General features: G+C 45.5%; 1 protein-coding gene across 1 annotated transcript in view; it reads right to left on the bottom strand.

The window, feature by feature from the left end:
* Positions 1-13,020, bottom strand: part of CTNND2 (catenin delta 2) — a 1,090,646-nt gene that overhangs the window by 460,066 nt on the left and 617,560 nt on the right. The window contains 1 exon segment of the mRNA XM_070357848.1: positions 2,430-2,997. Coding sequence (XP_070213949.1) covers positions 2,430-2,997 — 568 coding nt within the window.

Genomic DNA, 13,020 nt, shown 5'->3' with positions numbered 1-13,020 from the left:
GCCTACCAGGTTCCTCTGTCCATGGAATTCTCCAGGCAAAAATACTGTAGTGGGTTACCATGCCCTGCTACAGGGGATGTTCCCTACCCGGGGACTGAACCCATGTCTCATGTTTCCTGCATTGGCAGGTGGGTTCTTAACCATTAGTTCCACCTGGAAAGAAGCCTACACTTTTAAAGCCTCTTCCTTGCTTTCCCTGGTGGCTCAGTTGGTAAAGAATCCACCTGCAATGCGGGAGACCTGGGTTGGATCCCTGAGTTGCGAAGATCCCCTGGAGGAGGGCATGCAACCCACTCCAGTACTCCTGCCTGTTGAATCACATGGACAGAGGACCCTGGGTGGGTGGGGTGGGGTCTGTGGGGTTGCAAAGAGTCGGACACGACTGAGAGACTAAGCACAACCCAGCACTACATTCAGTGACATTAGGAGCAGTCAGGCTCTCATCCCGCCCCCTCGCACCCTCCCGAACTCCCACCCCCCTGACCCCACCACCTCTCCACCAGCCACACACTCCCTATTTTTCGTAATGTGATTGAGTGAACCCACCCAAGTTTAGCACGTCTGATCACTGGGAGAAAGAAACGGAAGTTAAGGCTCCTGGTTTCTTTTCCTGGCTCTCTGCAGGGAACAAATGGGATTTTGACAAGTCACTGGGACCCTCTAGGACTCAGCTGCCTCTTCTCTCTGGTGGCTTGGAAAGAGGGTCCAAGGGCCTGAGTCTCCCACAAGCTCCCCGGGTCCCACTCCTTGCCACGATCTAGAAGCTTATTTTGCAAACTTCTAAAACAAAGTTTCCAAACTTACCTAAACTACGTTTCCCTACAGGTCTCTCCTAGGCCCCTCTTCCAACCAGACTGCCACTCTTGAGTCCCTACCTACATAACAGGCATTTGAACACTGGCACTAGGTTGACATCATGAGTGCTACTTCCAAAATTCTATTAAAGTGAGAGAAGGAGTGCGTGAGAGAAGGAGTGCGTGAGAGAAGGAGTGAGTGAGAGAAGGAGTGAGTGAGAGAAGGAGTGAGTGAGAGAAGGAGTACGTGCGAGAAGGAGTGCGTGAGAGAAGGAGTGAGTGAGAGAAGGAGTGAGTGAGAGGAGTGAGTGAGAGAAGGAATGAGTGAGAGAAGGAGTGCGTGAGAGAAGGAGTGCGTGAGAGAAGGAGTGCGTGAGAGAAGGAGCGCGTGAGAGAAGGAGCGCGTGAGAGAAGAAGCATACCTAGCAGAATTTGGGGGCAGCAGAATTCCTGCCTGCGTCCTGTTATGCCAGACCAGTCCACACCGGGGATTACTGTGTGAATTTAAAAAGCCCTTGGACACCTGCCTCCTGTATGCAACAAGTTCCTTTTCTTTATCCTATTTATCTTCACAGGCATCCATTTATGTCAAGAAGGGGAACATATGAGAGCAGCATCTGTTACTAGAGTGACACAATTACCAAATACTTTCATATGAGGTTAAAAAAAATCAACAATAAATCTGGGGTTGTTGTCAGGTGTTTTAGGAGACAAAATATTAGTCTTTCAATCACAGTGTCTTGTTTAAGCTGAACATATGGTGTTAACCAGCAGCGAATCCCCAGTTCAGCCTGGTCTTTGATGGGCGTAAGGACCACAGAAATGTCACCTCCTCCAAACTGGCAAGGAAAAGCAGGTTTCATCCCCAAAACCCGTTGAGCCCAATCTCCCCACTCCATCCCTCCTAATAAACAGGCAACACACTCAAGAGACTTCCATCACTGGTTACTTTTTCCCCATTGTTGGGATCTAGGCAATCTCAATGGCAGGTCTGGAAGTTCCTTTCATTTTCTCAGTAACTACACTTAGACAAAACATAATCATTTCAAGCCACTATAAAGTAGTAAAAATTCCAGGGCAATTCATCACAGGTAACTTTTTCATGACTATTGAAATCTTTGGAAGTTGAATGTCTGCTCTCTAAGTAGGAAAACTCCTTACTTTTTTCCTGCAGCTCAATGCAGAGAACTACAGGTGATCATGGAAACACTGTCGTTTTTATTCTCTGTGCTCTTTTTTTCTGGATACATTCAACAGGTCTTTGTGACTGCTTATTAAATGTGACTTAAAGGATGGATATCTGCAGATTGGAGGCAGGGTGGAAGGGACAGAGAGAGCAAGAGAGGGGAGACGGAGAGACAGAAAGAAAACACTCGAGTTTGCGAGAATGCATGACTTCCAAACAGAAGCAACCGGTAGATTTGAGTTCAGATGCTAGTTAACAGCCTGTCTAGGGACGCCCTCCGCTTCCCTTGCTTTCAGAGGATGCTAAACACCTGCCCACCAACAAGCCCAGCCCGAGTCTGCTCCAGCCCCACGTCTGTCTGCCTGCCTCCCGCAGGGTCCCCCACCGCGCGCCCAGTTGGCCCCCCGCACCCCCCAGGGTGTGGGGGTGCCAAGCGGCGAGCCCTTTACCTGCCAGGCTGCCCGGCCTCTGGAGGGTGGCCGTGGCATACAGCTCCTGCGAGTGCTTGCCGTACGGCTCGGACGCGTGGACCAGGCGCTTGGTGGGCGACAGGGTGGCGTACGTGCCGATGGTGGAGCTCAGCTGGTGGATGGGCGAGGAGGAGATGGTGGACTGCACGGTGGGGGGCGAGGTCACGCGGATCGGGGACAGGCCGGCCGAGGACACGACGATGTTGATGGGCGAGCTGGTGCTGTAGGACTTGGCCAGGCGGCTGGGCGACTGCTTGGGCGAGGAGCCGCGCGGCGGCGCGGCGTAGGCGGCGCCCTCGGGGGCCGAGCCTCCGCGCTGCAGCTTGGTGGGCGAGCCGCCCTGGGGCGCGGCCAGCGGGGAGCCCCCGCGCGGGGGCGCGGGCAGCGTGGAGCTCGAGTAGTAGAGCGCGGCGGCGGCGGCGGCGGGCTGCGCGTCGGGCAGGTGGAAGGCGCTGCCCAGGCTGGGTGCGAACGGCTCCCGCGGCGGCGGCGGCGGCGGCGGCGCGGGCTCCGGCCCCGCCAGGTGCCCCGCGCGGCTGGTGGTGCCCTGTGCGCGGGAGAGCAGAGAACACGCGCTCTTAGCCAGCGGGAGGCGGAGGGAGCCTCCCCGCGCGCCCGAGCCGCCCGGCCCCGGCGACCCCCGGGGCGGCTCGGGGCGCGCGGGACCCTGGAAGCCGAGCCGCACGGCGTGGGGGGTGCGGGGGGCCGGGAGGAGACGCGGGCGCCCCAGCAGCCGCTCGGGAGGGGAGCTCATCTCCCCCCCCACACAAAAAAGAGGAAAAAACCGGGGAGCAAAGGGCGGCTGACCAGGGGATGGGATGGGGGACCCCCTCCGACAAGTGGGACAAGGATGCTGCTTATACATCTCAGAGGTTTCTGGAAGGGCAGAGGCATCGCATTTTAGTCCCCGGAAGCTTTGAAAAGGCCACTCAGCAGGTTACCTGAAGACAACCAGGGTCTGTTCCTTTGAGAAATTCAGGCGTTCAGCCTTCTCTCCACCCCTACCCAGCCAGCGCCCCCCGACCCGCACAGGGTATTTCACCGGGTACAGTCTCTACTGAGAATGACCTAGTCGCATACTTATCTGGAGAACCGTAAGAAATAAACATAACTTCGTGGAGTTTATTCTGTTGTCATTTTCCCGTTGACTCTTCTTTGTGGATAAGTTAAAAGGAGGGGGAGATAATGAAGTCGGAATAAATATGCTTGGGCTTTCAGGCTTTACAAAAAGCATGTCCAGAGGAAGAAGAACGATTGTAAATGTACAGACTTGAAAAAAAAAAAAAAAAAAAAAAAGCCTCCCTTTTCTAGATTTTAACGCCAGGCTCCAAATCTTTTAGCATCTCTCTCTCTCCAGCTCGCTTTTAAGAGCCCCCTGCAGCTGTGTCTTCACACTGAAAGCCAATCGCCTCTCATTTATTTACAAGAACACAAAAGACAACAAGGGTCGGGGTGGAGCTGGAGAGACAGTTGGAGGGGAAAGCACTTTCCTTGAATCCGGTCCAGAGACAAATTTGCATTCGAATGAAAACACTACATTGTCAACCACTTCTGGGCCGGACCTCTGGGATCTTCCAGGCTTTCCCGGAGGAGCAGAAAAGTTTTTGAGAGCAGGCCTGTGTGAAAAGGAGGTAGGACTGTCCACAGAAAGAGAGAAAGCGGGAACGCAGTATTTGAAATTAGGGGTGGGAAACAGGTGGGGAGAAGGACCCGCGTGAGATGGAGGGATGAGGGGGAGAGACACTGAACAGATGTTTTCCGTTATTAAAAGTTTCAGTTTTGCCTCTCCACCAGCTTTGGAATGGCAACTGGCAAGTAGCAGAGTGGGCACTTCCATCCGCACACAATGCCATGTTCCGAATTTTATCTAGAGTGTCAGTTTCAAGTGAAGCTCTTAATTGAGCAACATCAAAATCCTCTATTAAGAGTGTCCTAGAGGAGAAGGCAATGGCATCCCACTCTAGTACTCCTACTTGGAAAATCCCATGGACAGAGGAGCCTGGTAGGCTGCAGTCCATAGGGTTGCTGAGGGTCGGACACGACCTAGCAACTTCACTTTCACTTTTCACTTTCATGCATTGGAGAAGGAAATGGCAACCCACTCCAATGTTCTTGCCTGGAGAATCCCAGGGACGGGGGAGCCTGGTGGGCTGCTGTCTATGGGGTCACACAGAGTTGGACATGACTGAAGTGACTTAGCAGCAGCAGCAGCAGAGTCTGTTAAAAAACAGTCTGTGTGAGGGGTGTATGTGTGTGGGGGGGCACATTTATTTACACATGAATATATCACATATGTGGGTATGTGTGTGCATTTATAAATGATGTATATGTGTTATATATTTGTGTGTATGTGCATGTATCAATCCACTGACAAAGTTTCTCTTCTTGACCAAGTTGTGGTCAGGTACCTCTGAACTCTCTTCTCATCATGGCTCTGCATTGTCCAGTTCTAGCAAGAATCTTTCTAAGTCTAGCCAGAATACCCTTCCCCTGACATTTCCTCGTAGTAATTATCCATCTGCTGACCTGCAACCTGCCCCCTGGCTGTGCTGTTGTTGTTTAGTCACTGCGTTGTGTCCGACTCTTTTGTGACCCCACGGACTGTAGCCCACCAGGTTCCTCTGTCCATGGGATTTCCCAGGCAAGGATACTGGAGTGGGTTTCCATTCCCTCCTCCACGGAATCTTCCCAACCCAGAGGTCGAAATTCCTCCTTTTCCTTGTTTTCGAGATTGAGCCCACTTCTAAAAATGAAGTCTCTTCCCCCTATTGCAATACTTAAAATTTTTTTTCCAAATAGAATGTATATTTATTGCTGTAACTACTTTCCAGTTCTGGTTTTTCTTCAGCATGACAACATAATTATTTTGACTTTCACTAAGAATGAACGGAGAAGGCAATGGCAACCCACTCCAGTACTCTTGCCTGGCAAATCCCATGGACAGAGGGGCCTGATGGGCTGCAGTCCATGGGGTCCCTAGGAGTTGGACACGACTGAGCAACTTCACTTTATTTTTTCACTTTCATGCATTGGAGAAGGAAATGGCAGCCCACTCCAGTGTTCTTGCCTGGAGAATCCTGGGGACGGGGGAGCCTGGTGGGCTGCCGTCTATGGGGTTGCACAGAGTCGGACATGACTGAAGCAACTTAGCAGCAGCAGCAGCAAGAATGAAAGTAAAATGTAAGCTCCATGATTTTTTCAGTGATGAACAAAGAAGTAACTAGAACAAGAAAGATTCATAGCAGGGATACCATAAATGTTTGTGGGATAAATGAAAGAATGGTTAACAAAGCTGGTCCCGAGGCTTTGACCTGACGGATTCCATGGTGGAGAAGCTCTGCACAGCTGGTGTGCTCACCTGGATCCCAGAGATACAGTCTAGAATCATCCAGAATCATTGGGTGGGGGTGGAGGGGATTGCTCACATCCAGTTGTGTTTCCCTCCCAGGAGAAGTTCTGAGCATGAAATACATAGCCTATGTTTCTCAGACGTAGCTGCATATTATAATTGTTGGGAAAGCTTTTGAAAACAAAAGCGAAATCAACTCAGTACTCAGGCTGTATCCACTAGCCATTTAATTCAGAGACTCTGGAGGTGGGACTCAAGCATCAGGCTTTGGGGAAGCTCACCAGGAGGTTCCAGTGTAGAAACGAGTATGAGAACGAGCCAGCCCCAGAGCAGTGGTTTTCCAAGTGTGGTCCCCGATCCATCAACCGGATCAATCAGAAGCAGCACCCGCCTCACCCCATCTTTACGAAGTGGGAAACTCTGGGGGAGGGGCCCCGGGGTCTGCCTTTTATCACGTTCTCAGGGTGATCACAATGCTTGTTTAAAGTGTGCAAGCCTCTGATCTAGAACAGATTCTGATTCAGGGCTCTGAAGTGGGCCTCAGGGTCTGTGTTTCTAACAATCTCCTGGAAGATGCTGTCAGTCTGAGAATTACTGCTAAGCTGCGGAGAGTGACCATCTTCCTTTACTTTTCTTTGGAAGCTCTCCTGGGGCCCAAGCTACATTCTGCTGTGCAGAACCCAGCTGGCAAGGGACAGAAAAGCCTCTGAGGGGAATTTCTGGGAACTTTTCTCACAGGGGTATGAGGAGGAGAAAGAACCCTGAGGGTCCTTGCTCACAAGAAAGAGCCTAGAGGGTCCCAGAGAATCCCCTGCTTACAAGAGAACAAATACTTTTTGTTATGTCTTGGATTTATAACATTAATAACCCTATGTGACAAAAAATACCTTCTCCCTCAGTAGCATCATTGTGATTTAGTCGCTAAGTCGTGTCCGACTCATTGTGACCCCATGGACTGTAGCCTGCCAGGCTCCTCTGTCCATGGCATTCCCAGGCAAGAAAGCTTTAGTGGGTTGCCATTTCCTTCTCCAGGGGATGTTCCTGACCAAGGAATCGAACCTGCATCTCCTGCATTGAGAGGAGGATTCTTTATTGTTTGAGCTACCAGGGAAGCCTTCCACAGTAGCATAGCTTTCAATAAAATAAATACTAAAGTATACTAATATAAATTAAAACAACATCGTGTAACATTCTAGTATTTAAGTATTAGAATAACATGGATCCTAAGGAAACCTTGAATAAATTGTGAAAATACTTTATTTTTCCTTTTAATATGTTGGAACTTCCAGTTGGAAAAGTGCTAACTCTGCTGAATCTTATTCATAAGGTTTCTTAAATGGCTCTCAAATCTGTAAAAGTTTTGAGAACAGCCACACTATTTCCAGGTATGTTGACAAGCTACAGCAGCAATTCAAAAACCTTTTAAAATATTGTAGGATCTCTCTTGGTGAAATTTTGCCAGTAAGCTTTTTAATAAGCAAAACATCATAAACAATAAAATTGCATATGCATTTTAAGTTGGTTATTGTCTCTGCTGGAAATGTTCTATATCTGTACTGTCCAATATGGTAGCCAGTACTCACCTGGGCCCTAGACACACACACTGGATTTTAACTTACATTTAATTTGAATTAATTTAAATTTGGGGCTTCCTTCATGTCTCAGATGGTAAAGAATCTGCCTGCAATGCAGGAAACCTGGATTCGATCCCTGGGTTGGGAAGGTCCCCTGGAGGAGGGCATGGCAACCCACTCCAATATTCCTGCCTGGAGAATCCCCATGGACAGAGGAGCCTGGCAGGCTATGGTCCATGGGGTCACAAAGAGTTAGACATGACTGAGCAACTAAGCACAATAAAACAATAAAATTGCATATACATTTTAAGATAGTTATCGTCTATGTTGAAAATGTTCTATATCTGTACTGTCCAATATGGTAGCCAATAGATGCATGGGCCCTAGACACATGCACTGGATTTTAACATATATTTACTTTGAATTAATTTAAATTTAAATAGTCAGATATGTCTAGTGGCTACTTTCCTGGATTGCACGGTTATATAAGGCCCTCTGCAGTTTTTAATAAATAATCTGGGGGTATTATACTCCATTACATTAGCCTACACAAGAATAAGTGCCTAAGAATGGTTCTTTGGTTAAAGAGAAAAATCTGTTTTTTAGCATCGGTTGGACAGAACAGTAATCTTTTAGGAGTTTGTCTCCACTCTTGTGTTTATGTTTTGTTCCATTATGTAATTTCTTTTTAGCAACTCTTAGGGATACATTTTAAGACAGCTATACAATTCATAGGATGGTTTATTATGGGCTAGGTCACTGGATTAAAAATAAGCACATTTCAACACACAGAGAATTTCATCTACTTTGCTGTCATGGAAGCTCAATTCCCCATGAAACATGTGTTAGCACTATAAATAAAACTGTAAATCAAAAATAAATAAACAAAACACTAATGACCACTACATCCTACTATAATATTTGGAAATGTGTGTGTACAAGTGATGTGCACTTAAAACTTTTTATATTGATGATGAGATCCTTAATAAATGATGACATAAGAATTTTTGGAAATATTTTAAGAAGATGGAGCCCAAATATTGTCCTGGATCACACAGTATGTATAACTGACCAGGGCAGTTCCAATTGGGATTGTCCACTCCCATCAGTCTGAATTAATCTCAAACCAAAGGGCTATTTTAATTGCCTTTTCCATCCCTCCAAAGTGGGGAACCCATCTATGTGAAATTGACAAGGAAGCGGAACATTTTTAAGTAGATGCTCCGATTAAATATTTCCCATAGGCAGAGTCCTGTATATGTTAAATTGCTTGTTGCTCCTTTCTTGCTTCCCATTATGGAAAAATGATCAAGAGAAAAATAAGACGTTACTTCTAATTTCTATGGACATTTTATGTAGATTGTACTGCAAGGGAAAAAAAAAGATTGTGTCTTATTTCTTTTTTAATGAGACATGAATGATACATGTATCTCATCAAAGTTCTTTTATAAGATGAAGTATTTCATCTACTTTATAGTTTACATATGAGTGTCAGGTGGGTCAGATTTAGGATATACTACAGTTGTGATTTTTACATAATGTGTATGTCTACATGTGGTATGCTGGATCCTACTGTGTAATTATGTAGTGGATTTATGCCTATTTTACAAAAGTGTTTAAGGAGAGAATATATTTTCAAAGTGTAGTAGGAAGAATATTGAAGTAGGAATTTAGGCAATATATATATTATTCCCATTAACTAAAAGTAGTCAAGTTCCATGCAGTAATTTACTCATTAATTCAATAATCCATTAACAAAAGCCTATTATATTCCATGTAAAAATATGAAGTTTTCTCTTGAAATTCTCTCTGCAGTCCTCCTCCATGGAATAATTTTATCTTGACGTTCTTTTGGAGATAAAAAAAAAAAAAAAAAAACTAAAATTTTTGTTTCAGAATACTATCTGGCTCACAATTACACTATTTTTTATTGAGAAGTTCCAATCCCCTAAACATGGCGTTCTTGGGCCAGAATATGGCATAGACCTTAACACCCACGTAGATGTTATTGACCTTTCCAGGTTGTATTTTCTATAAAAGGAGCAGAGATCGTATAAGGGCGATGAGGGGGAAAAGTTCTCCAAACTTGGAAACTTATTTAAGCCCCATTCTCTGGGGATTTGGCCATGTGCAAAAAAACAAAACAAAGACCCAGTGCTTACAGCCAGTTCATGAGGGACTTGACAACCTGAACTCTGCAAGGAATCTTGACTTCAGATCATGAGTAAGCAGTGTCACCAAGCAAAACCACATTTTATAAAGCAGACCCGTGATTTACAAGCAGTCCTTGTGAAGATGCATTTAGACCTGCCAAGTTTCCTGGAAACGTCAGCGAGGCCCCTAACTCTGGGTCAAGAGGAATGTCTGCCCAGAATGCTAGGCAGCTGGGTCAGAGATGTCAGCAATGGGAAGCTGGAACCTGTGTTCTGTGGCTTCACAGACGGGAGCCTAATGACTAGCGATCAGCACTCTGTATTCATCACTGTTCATCTTCCTGGCATCCCCCTCACACTCGTGAACCTAATAAGTCATCTCAGGGTTTCTCTCCTCTGGAGGTGACCCCGGTTTGGGGATGGAGGTCACTGCCCAGAGTGGTGCTCGAGGACAAAATCAGTGTCACAAGAGGCAGAGAGGGAGAGGGAAATAAGGACGAGGCCTCAGGCCAGGGCCACAGAAGAGCCCAAACGTGGGAATGTAGCAGTGAGTTTGGTGGGAAGAGGTCTGGCTAGTGTTTGAAGGAGTGCAATGCAGAGAGGAATAAATGATGAGAAAAATAACATCAATGACAGGGGAACATTCTTTCGATGAGCAAAGAAGCCTGAATAACTTGTGAAAGTAAAAAACAGCGTACGTGACTTTATGGTGTACATCTTTATGTACATCTTTGAAGAAATCCATTGCCAAACCAGAGGATCTGGTAACATGATTTTGTAATATCAGCTACATGCTCCTGATTAACATGTCTGAGAAGGTACTGAACTCATTAGGGTAAGTTGGTGCAGAGCTCCAGGCTTATATAGGACTATGGACAAAGTCACTTACTCTCACAACTTGGAAACAAGAAGAAAGCACCAACTCTAAAACGCCAATGTCTTAGATGAAATATGCCTGTAATATGCCACTAAAAGGAATCTACACCCACAAAGTAAGTTTTGTGCCTTTGAGTCTCTGGGAGAAAATCAATTTGCTTGAACACTACCATCACGCTCCCCAAATCTCAATAACTTCTCTTTTGAAACTGTCTTCAGAAGAAAGGCCTCTCTTTAAATAATTCCCGAGATAGAAAATCCTGGTTCTGTGAAAAAGATCTGATTTCAGAAATGGCCAAATAAAATCATCAAGTGCCTTGTTTAGCAATTCCTTTGAGGAGCACTGCTTTAGGTGAAAACTCATATGAAACATAAAATGAAGAGACAGCTTCTGTGGGGAGTCCACACACCATCCCTGAAGTCATTACCACTGGGATGAAGTGAGGAAAAGCTGGCTTAAAACTCAACATTAAAAAAACAAAGATCACGGCATCCAGTCCCATCACCTCATGGCAAACAGAAGTGGAAACAGTGACAGATTTTACTTTCCTGGGCTCCAAAATCACTGCTGACAGTAATTGCAGCCATGAAATTAAGACAATTGCTCCTTGGAAGGAAAGCTAGGACAGACCTAGACAGCATATTAAAAAGCAGAGACATTACTTTGCCAACAAAGATCCATCTAGTCAAATCTATGGTTTTTTCCAGTAGTCATGTACAGATGTGAGAGTTGGACCATGAAAAAGGCTGAGTGTCGAAGAACTGATGCTTTCAAACTCTGGTGTTGGAGAAGACTCTTGAGAATCCCTTGGACTGCAAGGAGATCAAACCAGTCAATGCTAAAGGAAATCAACCCTGAATATTCATTGCTAGGACTGATGCCGAAGCTGAAACTCCACTACTTTGGCCACCTGATGCGAAGAGCTGACTCACTGGAAAAGACATGATGCTGGCAAAGATCGACGGCAAAAGGAGAAGGGGGCAGCAGAGGATGAGATGGTTAGACAACATCACCAGCTCAATGGACATGAGTCTACACCAACTCCAGGAAATAGTGAAGGACAGGGAAGCCCGGCATGCTGCAGTCCCAGGAGTCACAGAGAGTTGGACACGATTTAGTGACTGAACAACAGCAGCAAAGTGGACCCACTGCCCCAGGGCCCCTAAGCCACTCGTACAAACAGCGAAGTACAGACTTTTGTACCCTAGGTACTGGTTTTTCCTTCTCTCCAAACTCACTTTAATAAAAGTATGATTAGGGTCACTAGCAATAAATATTCTCAAAAGTATTTCATGTGGCCAGTACTATGGCCTACTAAGTAGAATGGGGTGACAAAGGATGATATAGTTGGATGGCATCACCAACTCAATGGACATGAGTTTGAGCAAGCTCCGGGAGATAGTGAAGGACAGGGAAGCCTGGTGTGCTGCAGTCCATGGGGCCGCAAAGAATCAGACACAATTTAGTGAATGAACAACAACAACCAAGAAGAAAGAAAATAGAGAAGAAAAAATTAAAGCAATGACATGAGTCTCATACAAATTTATCTTTAAGAGGGACTCTTTGATGGCAACTCTTTCTATGAAACATGATCCTTGGCAAAAATACATACGTAAAACTTTTATTTCAGCAAGAGGCTCATTTAGTATAACTTTAATAACACAAACATTTGCACAGAAGAAGAAATGTTATAGTAAATCACATACACACACTGCCCACAATGAGAAATGCCTCAGCTATTGAAACCAGATTAAATATATTTCTACTGGAAAAAGAAAATGGGTAAAAATTTAAAGCAGAGCATTGAGAAAGGATTTCCAACACCTAATTATCTGAAAATGCTTTTACAAAGTGTGAGTTTCCCAAAGATATGTCAGACAAAGCATACAAAATGACATGATTTGTCCTGTAAATGCAGTATAAATATATACATTCTACACTAAAGACATCTCAGCAATTTTGTGTTTTCCAAGTTTTTTAGTAACTTTTCTCTTTACAGGTGCCACCCAGCAACAACTTCTTTCCTATTTCAGCAAACTGGAATGATGTCAAACTAGGCATCTGTGTGACTTTTTGCATTCAGCAATCAAGATGCAAGTGTTCACCGGAGGGTTGGGTCCTCCTTGGGACCACACATGTCCCTGTGTCCATCCCACCGCCATCCAGAGTTCTCCATCCCCTTGACCTTCACATCCACCTAGCATGAAGGTGCACCAATAAGCAATGTTCAAAACTCATTGACTTCTGGCAGAAGTGAGCAGATAGTGTATTTATTATTATGATATAGTGCACATGAGAACTTTTAAGACTTAAAAGTCAGTGCCACATTAAATAGACAGGCCAGATCAAAAAGAAATGGTCATTTACTTCTCAAAAAGCTTACTTCTTTTTCTAGTGTATCTACCATTTTCGAATATGATTTTTACGTAACAATCATGCAATTCTTAATCTCCTGCAGGAAGCAGGCATTTTCTACGATTATAAGGTGCACAGGCTCACTTCAGTTCTGCTGGACAAGATGAAAGTAGTTTTAAAATCTTCCGGTTCCTGTACTTCTTTACCAGTGTTCTGTGTACAGGTGTATACGCTCTGTTTCTTGCTTCTTTTGTCACTCTGA

This window comes from Bos mutus, chromosome 20 (assembly GCF_027580195.1).
Source record: "Bos mutus isolate GX-2022 chromosome 20, NWIPB_WYAK_1.1, whole genome shotgun sequence".
Classification (NCBI taxonomy): Eukaryota; Metazoa; Chordata; class Mammalia; order Artiodactyla; family Bovidae; genus Bos; species Bos mutus.
This window is presented reverse-complemented; position numbering and strand designations above follow the sequence as displayed.